The sequence below is a fragment of the Anguilla rostrata genome, chromosome 18 (genome assembly GCF_018555375.3).
Source record: "Anguilla rostrata isolate EN2019 chromosome 18, ASM1855537v3, whole genome shotgun sequence".
NCBI lineage: Eukaryota > Metazoa > Chordata > Actinopteri > Anguilliformes > Anguillidae > Anguilla > Anguilla rostrata.
The window spans coordinates 17,452,911-17,473,902 of record NC_057950.1 but is presented as its reverse complement, the minus strand read 5'-3'; the positions used below and the strand labels follow the sequence as shown (position 1 = coordinate 17,473,902).

The window sequence follows — 20,992 nt, the reverse complement described above, 5'->3', positions numbered from 1 at the left end:
AGTTCATTTGATGATATTCATATTTTAGACCCACCTCCCCCCTGAAAGACTATATATAGCTCAATTTTTAGGAAAATTGGAGTCTAAAAGCTGGCTTTGACTGTCACTATTCAAATTTAATAATCTTTATAAATGTGGTCTCTTTGCACTGATATGTTGAATTCCAAGCATAATAATGCCAAGGGATGCCATCCAAGTTTATAATGAGGACACTGGGGCCTGGACACCACCGTCATCTCTCTAAGTTTGACTGAGTTAATATAAGCAATAGTTTTTCTTTTCTTCCCAAACACAATTTGTAGTCACCACAAAATAAATGGTTTGGACTACTCAGACCTTTTACAGAGAGTGGAGAGCCATTATCAGGGATCAGAAATGTGTCCGTATAAAAACTCCTGTAGCTTGCTGTCTGTGTCTGAAGCTTATTTATTTCCAAAAAAACTTAAAAGCATTCATGTCTGTCACAGAGTCCCATAAATTGTTATAAGTGCCCTTCGTGGAGGATTATGGTGCCAGCCCTGGCCATTATGTGGACTGCTGAGCGATTGCAGTGGTGGCTGTGTTGATGGAGGCCAAAGTGAAGAAGAGCCTAACGAAGAGACGCAAGCGATGAGAACCACCCCCGCGGGATTGGCTGGATCGTTTCAGTCTTGAGGAGGATTGCGCGCACGTCCGCCCTCCTCATCGACGCAGGTTCCACACGCCGCGTGCGCTACGCAAAGGCTGCCGCGAAAGCCGCGGTGTAATGAGGTCAGCAGAGTGATCTTTGGCGGGCGGGTGACGCCATCGAGGAGCCGAGCGGCGGCCGCCTGCGGGTGGATGAACAGCAGCTCTTACGGAAACAAAGGCTCGCCTGGCTTCAGAAGGAAAGAGCAGGATGCTGCAGCCGGGGACGGCCGAGAGCTAATCCCCCCGCCGTAAGACCTCCGAGACTGCAGAGCTTTCCCAGCAAATTAGCGTCTGGGCTGGAGAACCTGCTGGAGACCTGCTTTCCTTTAATAAACGGAGACATAAAAGCAATTCCTGCTACTGACCTGTAGGTACTCAGCTTTAATGAGAGTAGCAGGCGAGCCGGGATTTGGCGGGTGAGGGAAACCGTGTACAGTCAGATTGCTTCCCTGAAGGGGGGGTGGGGGGGGGTGGGGGGCATCAGGGTGTAGGTGTAGGTCCGTGCGCGGGCCTGTCAGCACTTTTGGGTGTGCATGTGGGAGTGTGTGGGTTTGGGTGTTTATGTGAGGGTGTCCAGTTGCCCTAATTGTGCATACACTCGTATGTGCGTGTAGATGTGTGAATTTCTGTGACTTGTAACTATGGATGGGTGTGAGTGCATGTGTAAAACAGGTGTGTATGGGACATTTAGAATTCACCTTGCTACCTTGCTGTTATATGAAATAGAACGTAAAGGAATGCGTCTCTAGCTGGCCACCTAGCTCTAAAAGGGAGTGTCCAGACAGGTGCTGGCTGAGGTGTGAAGCCGATCATGTGAGACCGCTGGACAGGAATTTGTCCTGTGACCTGTCTCCCAGGTACTCCTTCCAGGACGAAGAGGACATGTTCATGGTGGTGGACCTGCTGCTGGGAGGAGACCTGCGCTACCACCTGCAGCAGAACGTCCAGTTTGGCGAGGACGCCGTCAAACTCTACATCTGTGAGATGACCCTGGCACTAGACTATCTACAGAGCCAGCACATCATCCACAGGTAATTACTCTCACCTGTACACTGTAACACACACAGCATGCACATCATCCACAGGTAACTACTCAGTGTGCACATCATCCACAGGATCTCGTACAGTAACCACACTGCACCATACAGTACACTCGTGTGCACATCATCACAGTAAACCACGTACATAAACAGCACATCATCCACAGGTAACTACTCAGTGTGCACATCATCCACAGGTAAGTACACTCACCTGTACTCTGTGAGACACACAGCGTGCACATCATGCACAGGTAACTACATTCACCTGAACACTGTAATGCATGCACATTATCCACACACAACTACACTTACCAATGGGCTTCAACAAAGGCAGTAATTCATCTAAAGATACTATCCTCACCTGTATAGGGTTATGTATAGTGTAAAGAAGTCAGTCTGTGCTCATCTTGAGATGTTTCACACTGAAAAATGCATTAAATCCAGAAGGACTATGACAGACTGAATGGTTGCATTCAAAGAACTCACAGCCCATTTACTGCATTGAAGTATTGATCGCAGTTTAGTTTTGGTGCCATCCAGACGGATACATCTTTCTCCTTGTACAACAAACTGGACATTTCCTGGGGCTTTGTTGGAAAGTACTGGGACTTTATTGTAAAGTTTTCCTGGTGTTTTTTTCTATTTCCTGACATAACTGCATCTCTGGCAGAGGCAGTAATCCAATAGAATCTTTTACTATCTCCCCTTCTACAATTTCGTTCCATGCTTGTGGTTTTTGACAGCAGAATACTATGCAATTATTTTGTTGGACCAACTTAGATGAAGTGTCTCCTAGCAACAGAGTCGGCAATGTAGCCTTTAGATAGAAAATTTGTCTGCATGAACAATCTTAAGGTACCCCCCCCCAGTCTGTCTTTCTTTCCCCATCCACAGCAGCCCCCCCCCCCCACAACCCCCCTGCATGACGAAGTTCTACAGGGGCAAAATTAGGGTAAAAATAACCCTTTTAATGGATATGATGGATGTGTTTATATTTCAGTTCACTTGCAGCACAGAAATGCTTGATCGCTTATGCAAATAAACACATTTCATCTTTAATATCCTGGGGGGGGGGGAGGGGGGCTGGAGCGGGGGGTGTTCTGTCTGTAAATCTCCCTGCAGGGAAAATGTGATGAGCTTTTTATTTATAAATCAAATGAGAATTGAGAAACAGGGAAGACCTATTCTGCTCTAGCACAGTTGGTGAGCAAAAACACATTTAGTATGAATATTCCACATATTTATGAAAATGTGCCCACATTTGCAGGAGAATGATTCAACAGAGGGTAAATGTGCCGGTACCATTAGTGTCATTATCATTAGTGATGTTGACTGGGCATCTGGATTATCTGGGCCAGGTTGCTGACTCCTCCCACTCCTTGGAGGTATCTATAGGGGAGGAGTGCTGGGAGTGGAGAAAAGCTAAGGGGGCGGGGTTTGGGAGAGATGATTGACCCTTTGGGTTATATCCTCGATGATTTAGTATGAAACATATCTACATCCAGATCTTCATGATCTTCATTAGGGCATGAGGAGATGAGGAGGCAGGGCTTTGCCAATAAATGCACCCCCCCCCCTTCCCCCAGCAGCCCTGCTCAGCCTTCAGTGGGGTGAGATGTCAGGGCTGAATGAGGCTGATTGGCTGGTTGCCTAATGTTTCATGCAGGTGCTTTGTGGTCACTAGCCTCTGGGCTGTAGGGACAGGTGTTTAGGTTTCTGTGGTGAGACACACAGAGTATGTAAGGATACACAGGTAACCTTTCTCCACCTGCTGAAACACAGCAGTGAGATGGAGTGAGGTTGGAGCAAGAGAGAGGGAGGAAAAGAGTGAGCACACAGGCATGCTTATGTACATGCTCATGGACCTGCATATAAATGCACAGACACTCTCACACACTCTCTCTCACACACACACTCATGCACACACATACGCGCACATACACACACATACACATACGTACAAACACACACACACACCACACACACATACATGCACACACACTCACACACACACACACACCCACGCACACACACACACACACACACACCCACGCGCATGCACACACACACACACACACACACACATATGTGCACACACACAAACACTCACAAATTGTGAAGGGCAGCTCTGTTGCCCAGCAGCTAGGGAGCAGACCCCTTTCATATTACACGGTTTGCAGGCAGAATGCTGATGAAGGAGAGAACTAAACAGTGAGAGAGTGCCTCTTGCAGGGGCTTGTGGGACAGTGGAGGATTCTAGCTTCTGACTGACTCTGACCAATGGTGCCTTTCTGTCTCCCTGTAGAGATATCAAACCTGACAACATCCTTCTGGATGAACAAGGTGAGATGCATGCACCATTGCATTCAGTGGCCATGTGTGTGTGTGTGTGTGTGTGTGACAGCGTGTGTGAGAGAATGGAAATGTACATGTGTATTCCTGCTAGTGTCAGAAAGGGTGTGTGTATCTGATCTGCATTTATTCTGTATGTGTTTGAGCAGGTGTGTCTATGAGTGTGTGCATATGTGTGTGTGTGCGTGTGTGTGTGTGAATGAGTGTGAATGTGTGCGCGTATGTGTGTGTGTGTCCTCCCTCTCTGCGCTGGTAGAGGTCGTGCAGAATGTCTGTGCAGGCTGGCTCTCTCAGGAGAAGTGGAGAAATGGACCAAGGTGATGGTCCTGGGTGAAATGAGCCAGCGGGCATCCGCCCGTTCCCATGGTTACGGATCCCAAATTCCTCTGACAGAGCAAGTGAACACAGCAGACATCCCATAATATTTTAAAAGACAGACAAGGACACGGTGGTCCATTTTTCATCTCTAGCTTTCATAGAGAAGGACACTATGGTCAGCTACTGAACGTGTCAAATCATTTATAATTAACCCTTTAATGGCCTGCCCAATCTAAGAATTTTTCTGTTGAGCTTTTCCTTTGTGTGCCAATTTTGGATCTGTCTAGTTTATGCATTTTCCATTCTTATAGCATTTTCCATTCTTATAGCTGAGGGTTTTACTTGAGCAGTTTTATGTTAAGTCTCAGGCTCAAGGGTACACTACAATGACTCTACCTCACCTTGGAATCAAAATGCATTGGTGTTTCAGGAGTTAGATCTCCACACGGCTTTATCAGTAGCTCTTTTTGATGGCGTCTTCACTTTTGTTTTGCATGGTTTCGAATTTGTGGTCTGCAGAAACACTTTGAAGAGCGTAATTAATCAGCCATAACCAAGAAATTCCCTGACTTTACACTGAAGGTGTCCTTCAAACTGTTTGTTTTAATGATCTAGCGATTGAGATTGTGTATTATTGGTGTGTTCTCAGCTGGTTACTTAAACCTATCCCCTGGCAAGAGACCATTCAATAAGAATTAATTGTGTTCAATGCTACGTAATTAAATGCATAATAATTCATTGCGTTTAATCTTTCTGTTCTACATTTTTTTGTATGTTAATTTCAGTTCATTTTTCAGTAAATGCTAACTGTTAACTGTATGCCTTGTTAAATTCACATTTTATTAATATCTGCTACTTTGACTTATAATTAAGTGAAAATCATAATTATCCTTCTCAAACACAGTCGTGAGTTTTGTGCTCATCGAAGTTATATACTAATTAATGTATTGGTGAGCCATGTGTAATTTCAGGACAGATGTTGGTTGGATCGAGGGCATTGATTAACCTGTGCATCACCCCCCGCTGTCTGTGTGCAGGGCACGCTCACCTGACTGACTTCAACATCGCCACCATCATTAAGGATGGGGAGAGGGCGACCGCCCTGGCCGGGACAAAGCCTTATATGGGTGAGCCCTCGGCTGCACCGCGGACACCGATAACGCGGGCCGACGAGCGGAACGACCCGCCGAGCTCTCTCTCCCTCTGCTACTGCCGCAGCTCGCCCACCACGTTCTCATCTTATTAACTTAGCGCGTTCGTGGGAAGGTCGCCCGAGAGTCAGCTTTTGTTTGCTGTGATGCTCTTGCCAGGAAGCTGAAAAAGTGGCTCGGTCTTCAGAGGGAATGTAGAAAACAAATTACTATAATTAAAAAAAGACAAAGGAACTACAGCAGACATCCAAGGCACTAGTACACTACACACCCAAGATACTCAGATCTGAAACCACTGGAGGCCGGTAGTACTGCTGGGTTGCTTTTCTTCCTGATTTCTGATTGATTTGTTAATGTCTCTGATTGGCCAGAGAGTCCACTCACCTGGTGTCTCAGCTGTAACTCTGTCTCCTATTGGAGGGGAAGAATGAAGACCAGCAGTGCTATCATACATGTGTTATATGTGATAGACAGACATACAGTTCTGTTGTGTCAGACAATCATTTAAGCACACGCAGATAAGCTCATTTCAAACATTTTTATCTGAGTTTTATTATAATTTACTTGTCAGTCAGTCTCATGTAGGGGAGACATTCAGATCATCTTTTAACCCATTTATAAAATACATAATCAGTCAAATTATCAAATTTACTTAAGTCAAATTTACTTGACTAACTTATTCTGGGTGACTTGTATAGTTTTACTTATTATTATCACATAGTTATACTTTTGCTGAAGTCTCTTGCTCAAGGGCAGAGCACAATGTCACTGCCTCACCTTGGAATCAGAATCCATTATAAGTTCTGCTATTAAACCTTTACACAGCTATTACTCTAACTCTGATTCTGCAATTTTTTAAAGACAGAACTTATTAGGAATTTTGATAAAGTGCTTAGCTTGTGCAATGGCTATGACCTGTCTTGAAAATCTTTAACTTTGAATCTTTCTTCACATTCTTCACAAAGTCAGCGTGGCAAGTCTGTTTATGTAATCATTTATGTAAGTCACTAACGTGTTTAAGATAGAAATTAGCAGCATGTGCATTTAATTGAGCAACAAAGGTGAGGACAAATGTTGGATTGCATCAAGACCTGTGCCACACATGACAATAGAACCTGCACCCTGTCAGTTATAGTCCAGATTCCTTGCCCATTACACAGTGCGGTTTTTCCACTAGGTACAGTGCATCACATGGTCGAGTGAGCATGGCAACTTGCTCCGGAAACTTCCACAGGGCCCTAATTTCCGCTGGTCTCTCCTACCGACAGCCCCAGAGATATTCCAGTCGTTTGTGAGCGGGGGAACCGGCTACGCTTTCGAGGTGGACTGGTGGTCTTTGGGGGTGACGGCCTTTGAGATCCTGCGGGGTTGGGTAAGGCTCCGTCCTGCCCGTCGCTGCTGACCTCTGACTGGATGGCAGGGAATGGTGGCATGTGGTTGTCTGAAATGACCAGCACTGATATGATTTCCCTGTCTCTCTCAGAGGCCGTACGAGATTCACGCCAGTAACTCTGTGGAGTCTCTGATGCAGCTCTTCAGCACGGTTAGTGTGCAGTACTGCCCTGCCTGGCCGAAGGACCTGGTCTCCCTGCTGAGAAAGGTAAGGGGGGGGGGGGGTGGTCAGACTATTTCTGTCTGAGAGAGGGGGGCCAGTCTCTTCCTGTATCAGAGAGGGGGTTGAGAGGGGGGGTCAGTCTCTACCTGTGTCAGAGAGGGGTTGATAGGGGTGTCAGTCTCTTCCTGTGTCGAGGGGGTGGGGCCAGTCCACCTGTTGAATTGAGAGGTCTCATCTCACTGTGAAGAGGTGTTGGAGGTCAGCTCTTTGTTTAAGATGGTGAAAGGTGTTTGTGCTTCCTTCACAGAGGTTCTGGTCATGTTCAGTCAGGTGGTTGAGAGGGTCTCTCTCCTGCCCTCTAGATATGGGTTGATAGTGTCAGTCCCTCTCCCAAAGGTCAGAGCATCCCTGTTGATCTGGAATCTCATGTAACCAGTGTACCATTGCCTTGTCACTCGACTTATTAATATGGTAAAGTGCTTTTGTGCTTTCTCTAATAGCACTTATTTACAGTACTGGTTCTGAAAAGTATCCACTTTGCCTCTGAAACATGAACATGTCTTGTTTCAATCCACTCAAATATTTAAGACGTATTTTTTTAAATTAGTGTTTATTAACATTATTTTTCCTTATTTAATTGTGTTTAACATTTCTTAGTTTTTCAGTGTGCAATCTTTTCTGCTTAACACAGATAAGCAAGGCCTTTGCCAGTGATGTCAAGCTGTCAAGTGATGTCAGGCAGCTGTATAGCATAATGTTTACGGCCTTGTAAATCAAAGGTCGTGGGGTTCAAGTCATATCTGGGGCACTGCCAGTGTACCCTTGAGCAAGGTACTTAACCTGAATTGCTTCAGTAACTATCCAGCTGTATAAATGGATTGTATCTAAAAATTTAATCTGTGTAAGTTAACTGCCCTGGATGAGACCGTCTGCTAAATGTAAATGTAGAGTCAGGTTTCAGTCAGCTTGTGGGCGCCCCCTAATGGTCATTGAATGAAGGGTTTAAAAGATCAGCAGTCCTCGTTTTGTCGGTCAGTTTATTTAAAGGTGTAAAAGGAGCACAGTCTGATATGAGATCTCAGTGATGGAAAACTGAATCTGAAGGAAAGAAGAGTGAGTAGGGCTCTGAAGTATCTGAGTCAGTAAACCCTGGATCCTGTAGCCACATGTTCGGGCCGCAATCGCAGCTGTGACTGTCCAAATCTGACCCAGGCTACTCATGGCTTAATGTAGTTCAGCTGCATTGAGTCATTAAGTTATGCAGTGCTCCTTGCATAAGAGCGGGTGACACAGAATGAACTGGAGAGGCACAGCTGAAGAAATGAGCAGTGGGGGGGGGGGTAATCTGAAGCAGATTCACGGTAAAATGGTTTAGCAGAGAGGCTGAGGCCTGGTGTAGATGTTGACGGGCTGGGCTGTGTCTCCAGCTGCTGACGGTGAACCCAGAGCACCGGTTCTCCTGCCTGGCAGACATGCAGACGGCCCCCTATCTGTCCACCATCAACTGGGACGCTGTGTACGAGAAGAAGGCAGAGGCAGGCTTCGTTCCCAACGTGAGTACTGCTCACATGCACACACGCCAGACCTGGGTCAAATACATATTTGTTTTGGATTCAAATACTTTTCTACACTTTACTGATCTTGGATTGGAACCAATGAAATACGCTCAAAAAGTGCAAACCCCGCCTTCTGGTCATATTGGCAGGCTCAGTTACACCAGGCAAGATCAATAGAGCGCAGAAAAGTGTTTGAATCCAAAACAAATACATATTTGACACACAAACACACACACACACACACAGACACACAATCCAACTCTCGTTAGCACAAGCACACGTATGCACACACAATCCAACTCTTATAAGTGCAATCACACACATGCACTCGCATACTGTATACACAACAGTTGTTTGTTGTCATGGGATGGGCAATTTGTCTGAGGGAATTCAATGTGCCACCTTGGCCAGCTTGTATGTGTGTGCTCATGTGATGGGTTTGTGTGTGTGTTCCTGTCCCACAGAAAGGGCGCTTGCATTGTGACCCAACCTTTGAGCTGGAGGAGATGATCCTGGAGTCTCGGCCGCTGCATAAGAAGAAGAAGAGGCTGGCGAAGAATCGCTCCCGTGACAACAGCAAAGACTCCCAGTCTGTGAGTCACACGGCCTCTCCTTCCTCAGACTCCCTGTGACCCACGCTGATCAGTCATAGGACTGGTGTACAGTGTGTGCCTCTGCTTCTTCACTGTATAGTAGTGCAACTGTGTAGTGTAATGTAGCTTCATTTCTTAGATGACTTCTACAGGAAATGACATCACAGATAAATATGGAGCCCTAACTCAGGATCACACAGGAGATTAGTAAACACTTTATTGCTCTTAGCAATATCCATCTTATTATCAATGATTTTCATTCTTTTAACATTCATATCTACTGTATTATCAATGATTTTGCATGCCATTAACACTCGTATCTACCTATTAAAAATGATTTATATGTTCATAATAAAATCTAGATTTCTAATGATGTGCAGTAATATCAAAAAAACATAATACCCCCCTTACTATTGATTTCAAAACTGGTTATATTCTCATTAGTGAAATATCTAGATTATTTAAAAACCCACCCCAATAAGATATATTTTTATGAATTTTTGCAGTCGTGATATTAATCTTTGATGTAATTAAAAATAATACCTGTGTTATTAAAAAGCTTAGCTCACATTATCAACGGTAATCTCCACGGTCCTACTGCCTCAGTGGAACTGGAAGGAGTTATAATTAATTTTGGAATATTAAAGTCCTCTGACCTTATGACATGGCCTGAAGAGCTTTCTGAAACAGGACATTCTGTTTTTACTTGATGCTGAAAAATCACAGTTTGAAGCGAGCAAATGGACAACCGCAGCCACGACAACAGCTCATGGGCTGTGGGTTCGATTCCCGGCTGCGGCTTTGCCACTGTACCCTGGAGCAAAGTGCTGAAGCTGAACTGCTTCAGTGAAATATCCAGCCGCGTAACTGGATTACAGTTGAATGATAAGAGCATCTGGTAAATGCCACAGTGTAATGCAGCCTAATGACTTTGTGAATTTGCCTCTCTCCCGTAGGAGAATGATTACCTTCAGGAGTGTCTGGATGTCTTGCAGCAGGAGTTCATGATCTTCAACAGAGAAAAGTGAGCCCAATGTCGAGATATTTTATAAAGTAACACAGAAAACTAATCTCTTGGAACCCACTAAAGCAGAGCCCCCCTTAGTGTGGATTGGGTTGTTTTTCTGCTGTGAACTGAAACATACATCCTGTTATTCAGCTTTTTGAATACGTGGATCAATACACCACACTTCCTGTTGAACTGCTGTGTTAATGCATCAGGGATCTCTGTCCACACTGTGAATTGAATCCTGGGTGCTCTTGCAGACAGTGAGCGCAGTGTCACGTGTGTGATACAGTAAATACAGTAAATGGATGTATTTTAGTGGGTTGATGAACTGGTATATTTGGGAAGGAATATTGGTACAGCACCAGATTAACTCCTCATTCATTATTTAAGATGGCAGCTTCCTGTGCACACACACTTAAACACTCCTGAGGCAGAACAAGATTAATTCTGTGCAGCACTGATGCCACTTATTCATTTTTAGGTGATCTTAATATTTATTCATAATATTTAACAGACTACACTCCATGAGCTTCTTTATTGTATTTATGAACATAACTATCACTTCTCTCAACAGTATCTTAAACCAGTCATAAATGATGTGTATGTGTATGTGTGTGTGTGTGTGTGTTACAGATTGAAAAAGAGGCAGGAGGAGGGAGCCTCAGACGGAGGGGAGGCGGACGGCGAGGGCGAGGGCGAGGGCGAGGGTGAGGGTGAGGGTGAGGGAGAGGTGGAGGGCGAGGTGGAGGGTGAGGGCGAGGCGGGGGCCGAGGCGGAGGGGGGTACGGAGGACGAAGCAGAACCAGAGACGTCCAACCTGAACATGTGCGGCTCTGTCTGCTCCTCTGCTGGCAGCTGCTAGCAAAACAGCACCCCCTGCTGGCCATACGCACCAGTACCTTTCTGTCTCTCAGTGTCTCTCTCTCTCATTCTCTCTCTCTCTTTCTCGCTCTCTCTCCCACTCTGCCTCTCTTTATCTCTCTCTCTCTCTCTCTCTCGCTGTCTGTCTCTCTTTCTGTCTCTCTCTCTCTCTCTCTCTCTTTCTCTCTTTCTCTCTCTCTGGGAGCAGAACACACTGGCCTTGCCTGTAAACGCTCTGAAGCCTGCTGTTTGTAACTCAGACTGAAATGACACGTCCCTCTGTAGCAGCGTGTGGTAGCACCTGAGGACCCGTGGCAGGGGACCGCCAGGTTCTGCCTCCCACACTACACACTGGAACTCATTTCTATGCAACATTAGACATGACACCAGATTTAATCCAGGAGGAAGGGCGTGCTGACCCACGGGCCGCTAGCGCGTCAGTGCGTTACCACGGACACCCGCGAGCGACTACTCTTTACAGCAGTGCTTCTGAAACCCAGTTCTGGAGGCCTACTGTGTGCGCTGATCCCTGCTGTAGCCGGGATCTTAGTCATGTGAAATCGCTGCCAGAATGCGCTGATATAATTTTGTACTTTCACACATTCAAACCTAATGCAGGTTTGGCTCTTTTGCCATTTGGTGTGTCATTGGACTCTTAATCTTTCATGAATAGTTTAGTTTTAGTGACCAGCTGACCATACTTGTCTCAGTTAGGACCCCAGTGACTTCAACAATCAGTCTATGATTTAATCAATTCAGAAATATAACTGCTTTCTGAAGCAATCAATAGCCATATGGTGCATTATGTTAAACCATTTGTTTATCTGACAGATTCAAATTCCTGGGATATGAATGTGGAATATTTATTCCTCATTGTGTACAGAGCTATTTCTGGCATAATGTGACCTTAAGAGGATAAATTTGTCATCCTTCAACAGACATTAAGTGTCTAATTGGAACAATTAACAGCTCATTAATGCTGGTTGCAATTATGGTAGGAAGGAAAGCCAGTGTACACAGTGGGCCCCAGGCCTGAGTTTGAAAATCCCTGTGCTGTGGCACACTTTGCATCCCGTACCTTGCAGGTAGTCTCACACAGTAGTGACTCTCGTACAGGACAGTCGCTAGCAGGTCAAAGCACACCTAGTGTCAGGAGCGTGTCTGTGCCACTGAGGTTTTTAAATCAGTCTAGCAGGGGGATAATAATAATAATATAACAGGCTGCATGTCGGCTAGACGCCGCCCACTCACCTGAGGGGACCAAGCCACTCCCACAACAAGCTGCCGAATCAGTGAGCACTTAGGCCTCTTAGCGATGGGCCTGGACCAGAGGGTTGCTGGTTTGAATCCGCATGCATTTTCAAGCAAGATGCATGCATATGTAGGCCTGCCGGCATAAGGTCATACCGTTAGCATATCTGGTGTCCTTTAATGTGATGGAGGCAGGCAGGGTATCTCATGTAATCCCCTGAGGGTTCTGACCTTAAAGGGAAAGCGCATCATTATTCTTCATTTCTGCTCAGTTCGGGCACGGACATCTCTTGCGTGACATTAGAAGGGTGTGCACTTTGTAGATGCTGTCATTACGAGTAATATTATGCAAGTGTAGCTTCAGAAGCAGCCCAGAATAAAAGCAACTGGGGACGAGTTTCTCCCTAGACCCGGCTGCCAGGATGTGCTTAGTTCGTATTTAGCACTGCTGCACCGCCACTAGGGTCGATGTGGGTGCGGTGTGTACGTTAGCTAGTATCTTATCTGTTAGGATTAACATGCTGTCTTACTCTGGGGAATGGGCTTCGTTAAACTCTATAGAACATGTATGATACAAATGTATTTCCTTGGTTTAAAAAAAAAAACAAACATAAACATGATTGTATTTAAATCTGACGTTGTTTAGACCACTCCCCCGAGCATAATGTAAGGGGCTATATTTAGTGTAATGTAGGAGTATTAGAATACAGATAAGGACACATTCAGGATAAAAGAAAATCAAAACAAACCCACGTGTAGCTGTAAAATTAAGGTGACGCTTGTATTCTCAGCATGGATGTCTGGGAAAATGTCACATGAGATCCAACAGCCTAATGTTATTACATATGTAAATATTAACAGCATAAATCCTTCTCCACAGTTTTATGTGGAAATCATTATCAACTCTGTCTAAAAGAAAAAAAAGTATGAAGCCAAATTTTCATACAGTGTTATTTTAATCTTTTTTTTCCAAGTGTGCAGGCACAACTTGTAGGCAAATACGCCAAAGCTTTTATACCATTTGCATAGTCATTTATAAGGAAAACTGACTGTATGTTTCCTGTTGTGTGTAGGATCAATGTTTCTTTCTGCAAGTGAGTATATTTGCATTTTGTAAATATACAATTATTGTGATAATATTCAAACACAGAATGCTTTGGGAAAACTGAAACTAAACTCAAGTGGTCTTAAAAAAGATCAGCCTTTTGAGACAGACAGAAAAGAAGTTGAAGGATCCATGATTTTTTTTTTTAGGAGACCTTCAAATTATGTGCATCAGCAGTGTCCAGTTGAACTTAGTTTTGCACGCACCACTATTTTTTAGGTACTGAAAGCCGATTTAGGTAGTCAGTGAAACAGTCTCCAACTGAGCATGTGTGAAAGACTGCGATGTGCACGTACGGCATGATCGTTGATTTTGTGTTCCTGCTCTTGGTTTTTAGGGAGTTCAGCAGTAGTCCTGTCCCACGTTCCACACCGCATCACGTCACTTAGGTTCCGTAAACGGTAAAATAATAGTTCCTATGAGGTGCGTGCTGTTTTCCCAACGTGGTGTCGGTCGCATGGTGTTTAAATATAAGCAGTTGTTTTGGAATCTCGCGTTTAGACTGTTCATAAGGAGGTGGAAGTTCCAGCACCACCCCTCCTGGAACAATGGCTGGCAATTTAACAAAGCAAGAAAACGTATGGATTTCACTGCATATCTCTGTGACTATATGATCTATATGTGCTTTATAATGCATGATGGGCCTGTGGGTATGGAATGAAGGTCTTGCAGCATAATAAAAACTTTGAAAATTTTTATTTAGCGTTGATTTAGCACTGAATGTGAAGTTTGTAAAGAAAGCTATTTTTATCTGCATTCAGATAGGCTATGTCTCAAAAATAGCAGTCTACCTGGTTATTAAGCAAACTAGATTTCCAGAACTAATTATGTGATGATGATGTTTGTATTCTTTTACACAGCAGGCATTGCGTTGATCTTGTAACCATCTCTTTATAGAATTTAGTTCTGGAGGGAAACAAATGTTCATGTAATATTTTCTCCTCATCTTCTGCATATTGATAATATTTTGAGTAAAATCACAGTAATATTTTCAGTAAAATCAGTGTTACTAAATACACTTGCAAGTCCAGTTATTCTGTATTTACCCTCTACCTATACAAAGTGCTATGTGTATTTAAACAAACTGCTCTTATTGCTTTGATGAGGAAATAAACATGTTCCTGTAACTCTTCTTGTCTTGTCAATTTTGATTTTGAAATTTTTAAGTTGTTGATCAAACTGGATGTTACATGTTCCACATTACTGAAATCTCTCAAGATCACACCTGCTGTGTTTTAAAAAAAAAGACAAATACACATACAAAACAATGCATAATAAATTTGCAGTATTAATATGTCTCTCTACTCAACACTTGGGTTGATCCAGATTAATCAGACAGTAAATGCATAAAATTTTGTAAATCCTCATAGTTTCCCAATAAGGCGTAATTATAACATGGCAATGACAAAATATGAATGCATTATCAACATTTTCAAGGTTTGAAAATACCACTAAAGTCAGCTTTGATCCCCAATAGGGGTCTTCTTGCCAGAACTGTTCAACATTAAATTCCAGGTTTCACATGCTGGCATATGTCACTGAAAACTTAACATTTTGCTCATTAGTTTCATTTAAAATCATGAAAGAGGCTAAAGTGGATGTACCCATATCCACGGAATAACCAGTGGGTGGACACAGCAATCACATTGTGGTAGGAGTGTGATACTCATTAGCCTCTAGATGTCACTACTGAGGTGGGATACACATATCCATAATCACAAATGTCACCGTTTTATTGCTTGTAATAGTCACAGCATATCTTTTGTTTTGATGCAAATGAACATAAAATGTGATCTGCACTGTATTAACTTGAGAAATAATATAAAAATGATATTTAAAAAAAACACTTTTTGGAATAAAAATGAAGTTAACTGTCTTAGCTCTCTGTAAGGTAAGTAAATTTTGGTTTCTTTGGTTGTCAATGTTGAGCTCTTTTCAAATGTTCCTGCCCTATACAAGCCCAGGTACTTGTCTAATAAACAGGGCTCCTCCCCTTCTCTCTCAGTCTGTCTCCCCTCTGCCACCGATTTGTTTCTCTCCCTCTCATATCAGGAATGTGCTCCCTCCACCTTGCTGTTAAGAATGTCTATGATGGGTGCAGCAGTGTCCAGCAGGGGGCCCCACTCAGGGCCCTCGATAACATCCAGCAGGAGAGAAAGCTCCTCCTCCAGCTTGTGAACCGTGTCCTCCACGCGCTGTCAGACACAAGGGCACACAGGGCAGCAGTGTTACTGTAAGAGGGGCTGCTTTGAATTGGGGGGGGGGGGGGAGCTGAGATCTGGGGGCAATGCTGTCAGGCATCACATTCAGTGGTTCTGAAAATATGTTTCTCATAATGAACACCCCAGTGGTTTGTGTTTGTTTGTTCAAGTGTGCAATGAAACATTGCCTCTCTTGACACACACATACACACAATACTAGCCAAGAGTATTAGACCACCTAGGTAGGGACAAATTCTGTTAATTTATGAGTATCTCTTGAATAACAAACCAAAGTATTAATTTTTTTTTCAATTTCTACCTACAAAAACACAAAAAGATGAGTTATACTTAAAAATAATCTTGACTCAAAATAGCCTTTGGCTTTAATTATAATTAAACAAATTATTGGAAGTTTATCTAATCATTTTGCAAGGTGGGAGGTGGATTTAGCATTGTGGATTTAGGATTGTTTATATGCATCATATAAGGTATATATGCCCACATGCAAGGTTTATGATACTAACTTGGTCCTTGAGATTATTTTAAGTAATGTTCAGTGCTGTGATACTAAACTGTGTGTTTACTTGAGAAGAGCATTAGCATTTACCTTTTCCACTACATCGAGTCTGTCGTGGAGGCTACTGTGTTTTTCACACACAGGTACTTGGTCAGGCCTGGGTAAGGGGTCAGACTGGGGTCCTGCAGTGTAAAAAATGGTCAGGAGATGACAGGCTATAATATGTTTGCAGTGATGAAATCGTAGTTCAGCTGCAAAGAAGATATATGCTAAACGTGGGTGCCTATTAAAACTTTATTTTTATGGGACATCCCATTGTAAAAACTGAAAATTTTGTCTGGAAGGTGCAAAGGTTTAAATAAAAAAATTTTAAAAATTTGAAAAAGGAATGGACATTGTGTTTTAAAAGGACAAAGGCAGTGATCGCTTTAGAGAAGGAAAGTAAGCCATTGAGCTGATAAAACCCAAGGCTTCTTCTATCCCTCTGAATATACCAATTAGCATGAGATCTCCTTAACAGGTTTTTACCCATAACCTGCAGACAGTAATGCCAGCAGATTCTCTTGGTGGTTCCCATGCCCCCAAAACTGACCCAGGATCAGCTCACTTAAATCATAATCCCAGACTACTGATGCAAAATGTGATCCAGGACCAATATGTGAGAACAGAAATATTTCAATTTTGATCAAATCAAAAAAATGGGTTGTGTTGGGCTTGCATGGACACACTTGCGTCATGGAAGTGAGGTGTTCGGCGGCATTCTGCAACTGTGTAGTGGCGCTAACAGATCCTGGGGTGTACCTGTGCCATCCTATAGAGGGCAGTGTGCTCTGTGTGTGTTGACAGTATCAGTGCGCACTGTGTGTGTCTGTAAGGAGATACAGGCAGTTGTAAACACCAGCAAGGTTCTAAGCTCTGTACTGCTTGTTAAAACCTACTCTTTAGATCCTTCTTCAAATGGAAGCTGAGATAAAAAGGCTCATTGATGTGGAGAAATAGCAGTAATCACACATCTTCTGGACACGCCTAATCCCAGCAGGGGAGCTATGTGAGTGGATCAGTGAGTGAGTGAGTGAGCGGCTTGGTTGAATGGGGAGAGCAGGTACTTTGACAGATCTTGAGTCCATGTGACAACCAGAGGCGATAACACGTGTGCCTCTTTGGTTAGAAGACCTCCTCTCTCCGTCCTTCTCCTCTCTCTCTCTCTCTTTTTCTCTCTCTCCTCACCAACACTCTCTTTGCTACAGATTTCTGTTCACGTGTTTCCTATTAGTCCTGAAGCTCTGACAGCTGACTCTGCCTCGGTCACACTGCTACAAGACTGATCCAGGATCAGCTCTCCCAACCACAGCTCTGTTCCCAGTTACTGTGGAAAAAAACTGAAGCTGATCCAGTCTTCTGCCTGCTCTCACTTTTATCTCTAGAACTGGAGACAAAGGGTAGACGAGGAAGTGGGTGGGGCAGTAGGCGGAGCCTAGTAGTGACTCATAAATGGAGGTATTGTTTGTCCAGTTGGCAGTGGAGCGCTCAGATTTTTATCTTTGCTCTGTGTTTGATTAAACATTCTGTCCTTGAAGTCATTAGTGTTTCACTGCTTGCTCCCTGGATTTGATTTCTGATGGAGAAGGCGGTCTTCCTTAAGAGAGTTATTAAGGCGACTGTATTAATAATTTCCTGGCTGGGCTGGCAGTTCTCATTCAGTCTGAATTCTGTCACAAGCACTGCACACTGAAACTTTCTACAGGCAATTCCCGTGGATCACCACACTGTTGCTGTATTATACATACTGCATGCAACATGCGTGACCGGAACATCGGCTCACTTGTAGTAATAGTATCTGTCCTGTGACTTAGGGACTAAAGGTTAAGCATAAGACACATTTGTTTTGTGCCTGCTATTAGCTGTACAGTGATTATATGACTAAAAACGGTCATATATATATATATATATATATATATTAACATTCACAGACCAGGTTCAACTAGCAGCTTGATATATTTAAGATAAACTGTACACACATTTTACAAAAGACAGGCAGGCCTAAACAAATTACTAAATTACTTTTCAATAGAGCAACGAAGTGGCCATGCATGTGCATAATTGCGTGTTTATATGTGTTTGTTTGCGTGCATGTATGTGTGCATGTGGTGTGTGTGTGTGTGTGTATGTGTTTATGTTTATGCGTGTGTGTGTGTGTGGCATTTATGTGTGTTTGTGCTGTATTTATGGGTGTGTGCATGTGTGTGTGTGTGTGTGTGGGCATGTCTGTTGCAGCAGTCAGGGATGCTGGGAAACACCGGTCCCGAGACACAGGAAATTAAAACATGGCAGCCTGCGTTTACTGTGAGTAAAGCCCAAAGCACGCAGCCCAGCGAGGCTCAGTCATCAGCAACAGCGCTCCACTTCCAGCCCACTGGAGCGTGATTAACCCAGGGGCTGATGGACTGGAGTTCACCCACACAGGGGCCTTTCCCCATGGGCCTCAGCCTGGGGAAGAACTGCTGGGGGGTTCAGGGATTTGGGGGTTTGGGGTGTGCTCAGATTTTCTGGGCATGTCCTGGGTTAATATATTGTTGCAGCTGGAGGGGGTATAATGTTGCTCCAAACTGTTTGTGTTTTAAATTATATTTTGTCATTCCCGCAGAGTGAGGTCACTCAAACTGTCAAAGTGATGAATTTATCTCCACTTTCTCAGAAAGGTCATTGAACGGAGATGTGAATGTGAGCTTTGTGCATTTTGTTGTCGTGGTTGCTGAAGGTTGTAATGGTCATTAAATAGCTCGGAAGATGGTAAACACAGATGACAGTGGAATCACTACAGCGTATGCAGAAATACACGTAGATCTGACTGATTACACTGGGTGATGTCAAGCTCTCTGCAGTTTGAGGTAATGTCCCGGAGCAGGAATCATGGACCAGAATTTAGGGCTATTTTATATTTTGCACCCCTGAACAACTCACACACACACACGCACACACACTCACACACACACATTCACACACATAGCTTCAGGTGAACATAAAAACTTTTTCAAGGCATCACTGGACAATGATGCAATTCTCAGGTTTAAAGAGAATTGCATCATTGTAACATTGCAACAAACACAAAATATGCACATAAAAACCAGGAAAAGGGAAAAAAGACAAATATCTCAATACATGCAATGCACACAAAGCCTATGCTATCGGATGATTTTAACATGAAGGTTTACTGACAAATTATTTTTGTATTTATGTAGGTGCCCAGGTGCTGTGGCCACACCCAGGAGTGGACTGTCCAATGTCCTACCTGTCACCACCTGGCCAATCAGGAGGAGAAAGAGTCCGAATGAGAGGGGGGAATGCCAGGCCATGATGAAGACCTGGAGCCCGGGCGTTAGTCCCTGCAGCAGGAGAGAAGAAGAATGAACCACAGCGGGCACTGGATCTGTAAGAAAGAGGCAGGAAGAAGGAGAAAAAAAAGAGAGAGAGAGAGTAGGGACACAAAGAGAGAGAGGGATAGGGAGGGGAGAGAGAGAGCAAGCTCAGTCCATGTTTCGCCAAGTTCTCTAATGAAAACAGTAAGCCCAGAAGAACAAAAGTGTCCTTTTTTGGAGGGTGCAGGAGGGGTTGGGGGGAGGGAGCTGTCCGACGCAGTTGCATAACGATGAGAGGATTTAGGAGGGGCTTGAATATTTTTCAGCCCCAAATATAAAATGGGTAAAGAGGGGGGAAATGGGTAGAGTGGTGGTAAAGAGGTGTGGATCCTGTTTCCAGTTCACAGACCATGAAGCTTAACCGCAGTAAAAATAAATAAATAAATAAAACGAAAAAAAAAAAACAATCCTACCAGAATAATGGCTAACGTGTACAGCTACTATTACTGAAAATATAAAAAATGCTCCACAACCTAAATCTAGCAAAAGAAGGAATGTCAGAATACAGGGCAGTATTTTACAGTGCAATATTGAATTCCAGGGGTTGTGGTGGATACAGTGCACAAAGCACACAGTGTGGTACTGTAACTCTGACGGATAGAAACCAGAGAGAGAGAGAGATGAAAGTGAAGGACGTTCAGGAAGTGAAACACAGGAAAGAGGGAAGGAACTCCCCTAGCAGGAGAGACGATGTCATGCTGAGTTATCAGACATCAGTCTTAAGCCATTTGCACAGGTTAGAAAACCCTGGCTACACTTCAACCCAACCTGCTAAACTACATCACGACTTTGCTATAACTACACAATATTTCTTTAGCGTTCTTATCCCACATGGGAAGGAACACAAATTCTGAGCTGTGAGATACAGTACCTGAGAAGACACATCCTTGGCACCATATAATTCTGATATATAGCTTACATATAACTACGTTTACCGATTTCTAAGCATAAAAATGTTTCTTTAAGTTCTATATTTTTCAGCTGTGTGTGTGTGTGTGCATTTATGTGTGTGCACCTTCGTGTGTGTGCGTGCTTGTGTGTGTAACAGTGCACTAGTATATCATGCTGGTTACTCAGCCCTGTGGGGGCAGGGCAGCTAAAAGGTTGAGCACAAATCACAATGTCACTAAAGCCCTGTGGTCCTGAAGGTAAACACAGACAGATTTGCTGCTTGCTAAGCGCACTTTAACGGAAACTCTGGAGGGCGATATGGCCCCCGTTGGCTGTCCATCAAGCTGTAACCCTGGCCCATGATGTGACAGACAGCTTGGATGCCATGGGGGTCAAATGGAAGGAAGGGGATTAACAACCTCGGAAAGTGAATGTTTTGTCGGCCATCCAAGAAGGATCTTACCTCAGCAGATAAACCACGGTTCACCTGTAAGGGGGCAGGGGTTG

The 20,992-nt window shown here is 43.9% G+C and overlaps 1 protein-coding gene and 1 long non-coding RNA gene across 2 annotated transcripts in view; one reads left to right on the top strand and one right to left on the bottom strand.

Annotated features, from left to right (window-relative positions):
* Positions 1-14,587, top strand: part of LOC135245309 (serine/threonine-protein kinase 32C-like) — a 68,918-nt gene extending 54,331 nt beyond the window's left edge. Inside the window, exons 4-12 of the mRNA XM_064318297.1 lie at positions 1,527-1,700; positions 4,015-4,052; positions 5,417-5,506; positions 6,799-6,902; positions 7,014-7,130; positions 8,513-8,638; positions 9,106-9,234; positions 10,191-10,258; positions 10,877-14,587. Coding sequence (XP_064174367.1) covers positions 1,527-1,700; positions 4,015-4,052; positions 5,417-5,506; positions 6,799-6,902; positions 7,014-7,130; positions 8,513-8,638; positions 9,106-9,234; positions 10,191-10,258; positions 10,877-11,105 — 1,075 coding nt within the window. The 3' untranslated portion in view covers positions 11,106-14,587. The remainder of the gene's footprint in view (positions 1-1,526; positions 1,701-4,014; positions 4,053-5,416; positions 5,507-6,798; positions 6,903-7,013; positions 7,131-8,512; positions 8,639-9,105; positions 9,235-10,190; positions 10,259-10,876) is intronic.
* A 583-nt stretch (positions 14,588-15,170) lies between these two features.
* On the bottom strand, positions 15,171-19,730 carry LOC135245311 (uncharacterized). The gene is made up of 3 exons (XR_010327193.1): positions 19,468-19,730; positions 16,269-16,360; positions 15,171-15,655 (listed from the first exon to the last, which is right to left on the bottom strand). It is a non-coding gene; the product is annotated as an uncharacterized LOC135245311 (long non-coding RNA).
* Positions 19,731-20,992: the final 1,262 nt, after the last annotated feature.